The 6,756-nt window shown below is 32.5% G+C and overlaps 1 protein-coding gene across 1 annotated transcript; it reads left to right on the top strand.

Moving 5' to 3' along the window:
- The first annotated feature begins 3,398 nt into the window (after positions 1 to 3,398).
- LOC122289556 (beta-amylase 3, chloroplastic-like) lies at positions 3,399 to 6,322 on the top strand. Its single transcript, XM_043096677.1, has 4 exons — positions 3,399 to 4,001; positions 4,211 to 4,421; positions 4,862 to 4,972; positions 5,114 to 6,322. The coding sequence occupies exons 1-4, from the start codon at positions 3,448 to 3,450 to the stop codon at positions 5,906 to 5,908; spliced, it is 1,671 nt and encodes a 556-aa protein (XP_042952611.1). The 5' UTR covers positions 3,399 to 3,447; the 3' UTR covers positions 5,909 to 6,322.
- Positions 6,323 to 6,756: the final 434 nt, after the last annotated feature.

The raw sequence follows: 6,756 nt of genomic DNA, 5'->3' as shown, positions 1-6,756 counted from the left end.
ATCGCCTTCCAGCAACTACATTTTCAGTTTTAGCGATCACTAATGGCTTAGGCAAAGTCATTGAAAGGGAAAGAATAGACGTGAAGAAAACAAAAAAAGATGCGGAAGCGCGCATTCTGCGAGATTGGAGAATCCTATGTATATTCTCAAAATATCAGTACTTTAGAAATTTACAAGAGGAGGACTAATTGTGAAGAAGTCACATCCATTTTAGAAATATCTTTAATGGTGGAAGATACTTTTAAGAAGGGATATATATGTTCGTGCATCTGAATTTAATTGTGTCCGTCTATTGCGAAGAGCCTGACCGCATAATGGCATATAATTCAATTTTTTCAATAGATAACTTAGATCCAAAAACCCCTCACTCCTTGTATGAAAAGAAAAAATTAAAAATAGTGTCCGTCAAAGGAAAATTTCCCAGCTAGATCCCACTAATCACGGAAGCTGCATGGCAGCTGAAGGTAGCCTGCAAGTGCACGCCATGGGACCTAGATATTTTGGTGCCCACTAGTGATCAGCTAGCTAGCTGTATCCGTACGATGATTACATTCCAGCCTCAATTTCATGTGGTTTCCTCGTTAGTCAGCAAATTAAAATATTGATCAAGTATATAGATCATCAAGTGTTAATTTGTGTGCTTAATTTTAACCATAAGAAGAGTACGATATTCTGAATTAACCTTTGAACCTTCACAATCAAATCAAATTTCTAGGACACAGAATCAGATATTTTCATGATTTTTTAATTATTTTTTATATTCAATATTGTTGTATAAAACATCAAATATTTTTTTTAATTATTAGTTTAATACTTCTTAATTCTCTCCTAAATTAAGTTGATCTCACTTTTTCACTTTTGAATTCAAATGAGAGAGAGAGAGGGAGAAGTCGACAGGTTCTTCACGTCTGCATTGAGATTTTTTTGAGGTGGGCTTTGCTACATACAGTCGACATCCAGTCGGCTGTACGGAATGAATAAAAAAAATTATAAAAAAATTTTTTTATATTCAGGGGGACCTACATGAATAAAAAAAATTATAAAAATAATTATTTTTATTCATGTAGGTCCTGTATTAATTTATTTTTTTACAACTGAATACACGTCGACTGCATCTACCGACTGTAAAAAATATTTCTAGTCTTGAAATCCCCACAAAATTATGAGGTAGACCTAAGAGCCACGTGGCCGCAGCTAAGCCCAGAAACCCTCCTTCCCAGGAACCTATCTATATCATGCAGGTGGACAAAAAGACTCGCTATAATCTAGTCGGTCATTTTTTTTTTTTACTATCTATATCATGCAGGTGGACAAAAAGACTCGCTATAATCTAGTCGGTCATATTTTTTTTTTACAATATTAAAAGATAATGTTACGTATAATTATTTTTATATATTTATTAGTATAATCATTAATTATATTAATTTTTTTTAAAATATAACTAATTATATTAAAAATATATATAAAAATAACAGCAAATAATTTTTTTATAAAATTAATGTAAAAAAGAAGGATGGTGAGCATGACTAATTACTCTTGCATGTATACGAAGGAATTCATAACTTTGAGGGTTATTATCTAAATATTTAGCCAATTGGGTTCTAGAATTTATAATATTGAAATTAAAAAAGTACTCTTGAGTTCAAAAATCTTTAATAAAATTGATTTTTGATATTTTCATTTTGAATTGAATTGATTTTTTTTTAATTTTTCATATTTGTGTTGTAAGTCATGAGTATTAGATAATATGAATCGAGATCATATAACTAATAGACAACCCAACACGATTTGCTTCACCCATTTAATAGTTAACTTTTATTGAATGAGAAATATTTTTTGTAGTCGGAAGATGCAGTCGGCGTGTAGTCGGTTGTAAAAAAAAAATTAATACGATACCTACATGAAAAAAAAATTATTTTTATAACTTTTTATAATTCATGTAGATCCCCTTGAATATAAAAAAAAATTTATAATTTTTTTTTATTCATTCTGTACAGCCGACTGCACGTCGACTGTATGTAACGACTGTATGTAGCAAAGCTGTTATTGAATTGACCTGGACACAACCGATCTAATCAATTTCAACTCATTTAAACCGCTTCATTTATTTTTATATAAATAGATTGAGCTAATTTTTAGTATTGGGCTGGTTTCAAATATGTCATAATTAAGTGAATATTAATTAAACGGTTTGTAAATAATAGTAAAAAGATTTATAAAAAATAATAAAATAGTTTGAGTTAAAATATTTTATAAGATTTTGAGAAATGAGAGAGAGAAATTTAAATAAAAATAATATTATAAAGTTAAAAAATTGTTTGAATATCATTTTTAATATTATTTCTATTTTAAAATTTGAAAAAGTAGTATTATTTTTTATGTTTTATTTGAGAATTTGAGAAAATTGTATTGAATTTTATGTTTGAATAATGATTAGATGAAAAAGTTAAAGATTTAAAATTAAAAAATATTTAATACTTTAGTGATATTTGGAAACAAAATTAAAATAAATTTTTAGAATATCTGAGAATGTTTGAGTATTCAAAAAAGGCCTTAATTTACACTTTCAAGAGACTTAGTATATATCGATTGTGTTTAGTAGTGTTTAATTGGAAATGAACATTAATGATGTAGCATGCAGATATCCATAATCAAAGGCAAATTCATGAGGTCAATTAGTTCAGAGTCATGAATTTGAGTCTAATTATTAGGCCGGGTTAAAAGAAAAGGATTTTTTTTTAACAAAAAAGATTTTTTGAATCTGTATTAATCAATTATTATTCATCTACTATATATATATATATATATATCCCTCCTATCAAAAAAAAAAATATATATATATATATATATATATACATATATACATATCCCTTTTCTCTTAATTTTTCATTAAAAAAAATATATCTATATTCAGCAGTCTTACCCAACATATCAAGAGAAAAAGTAAAAAATAAAAGAGTTGTTTTACTTAAGAGATATATGGTATATTATAGTTGAGTAAAATAATTTTAGAATAATTTTATTTATCAACCTACGCATTATAAATTATAATTATTTTAATTATTATTATTTTTTTAATAAATATGTGATGTATAAATAATAAATAGAATAATTTAATTAGTTTAATAAAAATAAAATAAAAAATTATGAAAAATTATTTGAAAATATATAAAATGATGATTAGCAATCCTCTAACTCTACATATAAAATATTTTAATAGTAGCATTAATAATAAATGAAACTTCCAAGCAATTCCTTTCATTTTTCATGTTGATCAGATTGACAAATTATTAATTACAAGAGCCCGATCCTCATAAAGTGAAAATGACCGTTGGAAAAAGCGGCTTGACTTGAGTTTCCCTTTCTATAAATATACAGTCCCACATCCACTACCTAAATATTCATCTCTGTTTTCCTCTCCACCAAAGGAAGGAAAAAAAACAAGCAATGACCCTAACACTACGTTCCTCAGCTTCTTTTATCAATCTTAAAGACACTACCAAAAGCCTGAAAACTCCTGCCGACTACATGTCTGGCACAATTTGCTTTGCTCGAACCAAGCCTTCGTGCCGTACCCGAGTCATCAGAAACTCAGTGCAGGAAGCAGTACATGAGCCCTCATTCTCGAAGGCCCCCTCAGTGATGGAAGGTTACCGGAGAAGTGAGAAGCCGGAGCAGCTTCATGCACTCTCAGGTGGGCATTCCATGGAAAATAATGCAAAGGTCCCTGTGTTTGTGATGCTGCCGCTCGACACAGTAACGCAGGGAGGGAAACTGAACAGGCCTCGAACAATGAATGCTAGCTTGATGGCCCTGAAGGGTGCAGGAGTGGAGGGAGTTATGGTGGATGCATGGTGGGGATTGGTGGAGAAAGATGGACCTCTGAGGTACAACTGGGAAGGGTACGCTGAGCTCGTACAGATGGTTCAAAAGCATGGCTTGAAGCTCCAAGTTGTTATGTCCTTTCATCAGTGTGGAGGAAATGTTGGAGACTCTTGCAGGTAGGATCTAATTTTTAATTGGGATTTATTAATTATGAAATTTAGATCTTTTTTTTATCCGTATCTCTATGAATATTTGTGGGCCTTGATTTATTTTCAATTTTAGTCACATTTAGTGGGTGATAAAGGTTTTTAAGTAGTGATCTTTCTTTCTTTGAGATGGAATTATAAGTCTCGATTAATAACCAATTTTATCTCAAATTTTGCAGCATTCCTCTACCTCCATGGGCGCTGGAAGAAATCAGGAAGAACCCTGAGCTTGTGTACACAGACAGATCAGGCAGGAGGAATCCTGAGTACATATCCTTGGGGTGTGATTCACTGCCTGTTCTTGCAGGAAGAACACCCATTCAGGTCTACAACGACTACATGAGGAGTTTCCGTGACAGATTCAAAGACTTCTTGGGCGAGGTTATTGTGGTAAGCATTCATATACAGACATATTTACAAACTAATACCTATTCGGCCTAATTATTCTGTAAATTGAATAGTGATTTTAAACAGTATTAGGAACGAAAAATATTACTTTTTTTTTTTTTTTTTTTTATCAAGTTTCGTTTTTTTTATTTTGGGTCCTTTTTTGGTAGGTTCTTTTTATCAAGTTCCACAAGAACATACATATATATGAGAAACTACTATTTTCTTGTATCAATCTTTCTTTTTCTATTTTTCCCATCGAGTATAATACACGTAGTTCATGTAAGATCCAAATTTAATGAATCGTGAACACCAATTAAAATACCTGTTTCAGATGTCTATGGAAATTGGGGAGATTGAGAAGTATGGATTTAAATTTAAGAAAAAAAGGTTAATTTAGAGAATTTAAAAAATTCTGATACCAAATTCATTTATTTTTTCAGGAAATTCAAGTGGGAATGGGTCCTTGTGGGGAACTCAGATATCCATCTTATCCAGAGAGCAATGGAACTTGGAGCTTTCCTGGAATTGGAGAATTTCAATGCTATGACAAGGTAAATGTTGCATACTTTAAGTTGGTAAAAGGACAAGTTCATACTCCAATAGCTTCTGATGATGACCTAAGACTTAAGAAATTTTATATCCCAATTAAGCTCTGTTATATTCTTACACAACCTTCTATGTATATCATGCAGTATATGAGAACTTCACTGCAAGCAGCAGCAGAGGCAAGAGGGAAGAGTGACTGGGGAACAAGTGGACCCCATGATTGTGGCCAGTATAATCAATTTCCCGAGGATTCTGGATTTTTCCGTAGGGATGGAACCTGGAACAGCGAGTATGCAAAGTTCTTTCTCGAGTGGTATTCTGGAAAGCTATTGGAGCATGGCGATAGAATCCTTCTTGCTGCAAAAGGAATATTTCAAGGAACTGAAACAAAGCTTTCTGCCAAAGTAGCTGGAATCCACTGGCATTACAGAACAAGGTCACATGCTGCTGAACTAACTGCTGGGTACTATAATACTAGACATAGAGATGGTTACCTTCCCATAGCACGAATGATGGGCAAACATGGAGTCGTATTTAACTTCACTTGCATGGAAATGAAAGATAGAGAACAGCAGGGCAATGCAGAAAGTTCACCAGAAGGATTAGTTCGTCAAGTAAAGATGGCAACTAGGAGTGCTAGGACAGAACTTGCTGGGGAGAATGCTCTAGAGAGGTATGATGCAAGCGCTTATGGACAAGTTTTGAAGACAAGTAGGTCGGATTCTGGGAATGGATTGTGTGCATTCACATATTTAAGAACGAATAAGAAGTTGTTTGAAGCGGAGAATTGGAGGAACCTAGTTTACTTTGTAACAAGCATGTCGGAAGGTGGTCGAGACACTAATAAGCTTTTGGAGCGTGGCTCCAGTGGGAGCAACGTCTACGTTGGATACCTCAAAGAGAAGACTGTGAAGGATGTTATAGAGGTTGTTATTGTTTAAAGAGCATATGCGTGTTTTCATTTATATTAACAATCCACCGGTTAGTGTACTATAGTGTGGAGAAAATGAAAACAGACGGGAAAAAACTAAGACACATATATACTTCAACTTCAGTCTCCTATGGTTAGGTCAGAGAAGGTCAAAGAGACCTACAATACGCTAGCTAATGTTGGGAAATTTTGAGGCCAACATTTGTTCCAGGCAGTGAATTGTACTTCTCGTGGCTAATTTGCTTGTGACTTTTCTCATTATTATTTTATTCTCAATATATACCAAGGTCTAAGCTGTATAGATTGCGCATACACCTCTGGAATCATGTAACTAGCTAGGTGGATGTTGTTTTGTGTATATACCTCCTATGCACTGGGGTAATGCCTATTTACTTATATTAATAAAACATCTCAGGATTCGAAAGCTCTAGCTTTATTATGCTGTCTAAATTTTCCATTTCATTGTTTGAGGTGAGTTCCAGCTGTTTTGATCTCTGGAAATTTCAATTCAAATGGAGGTATTTTCTCATATACATGTAAAAGTTACAATGTAGCCAAGTGGTTCACATGGATAGAAATGCAATATTAATGTTAACCCATTTTTCCAAACAAAATTAATCATGTCTTATCGAATAAACCTATTTTAACACAAACATATTTATATCAAACTCAAACCTGCTTAATTATTTTGTATGTGTTTGTGTCTATATCAGGAAAATAATGTCATATATTACCACCTATTATATATTCTTACTTTGGATCAACGACTCTAAGCAATACAGCAGAAGGAAAGTTGCACTGAAAAGCTATGAAAATTGATTTTGCTAGAATCTCAAACTTTGTATTAGAAGTCAATCT

Source organism: Carya illinoinensis, chromosome 12, assembly GCF_018687715.1.
Source record: "Carya illinoinensis cultivar Pawnee chromosome 12, C.illinoinensisPawnee_v1, whole genome shotgun sequence".
NCBI classification, from domain to species: domain Eukaryota; kingdom Viridiplantae; phylum Streptophyta; class Magnoliopsida; order Fagales; family Juglandaceae; genus Carya; species Carya illinoinensis.
The sequence above is the reverse complement of the archived record's forward strand: the minus strand, read 5'-3'. Positions and strand labels throughout refer to the sequence as shown.

Excerpts from the sequence above, each read along its gene's own strand:
- LOC122289556 (XM_043096677.1), top strand. The coding sequence starts at position 3,448 with ATGACCCTAACACTACGTTCCTCAGCTTCTTTTATCAATCTTAAAGAC. Across the intron at positions 4,002-4,210 it reads AATGTTGGAGACTCTTGCAG|CATTCCTCTACCTCCATGGG; the intron begins GTAGGATCTAAT and ends CAAATTTTGCAG. Across the intron at positions 4,973-5,113 it reads AATTTCAATGCTATGACAAG|TATATGAGAACTTCACTGCA; the intron begins GTAAATGTTGCA and ends TATATCATGCAG.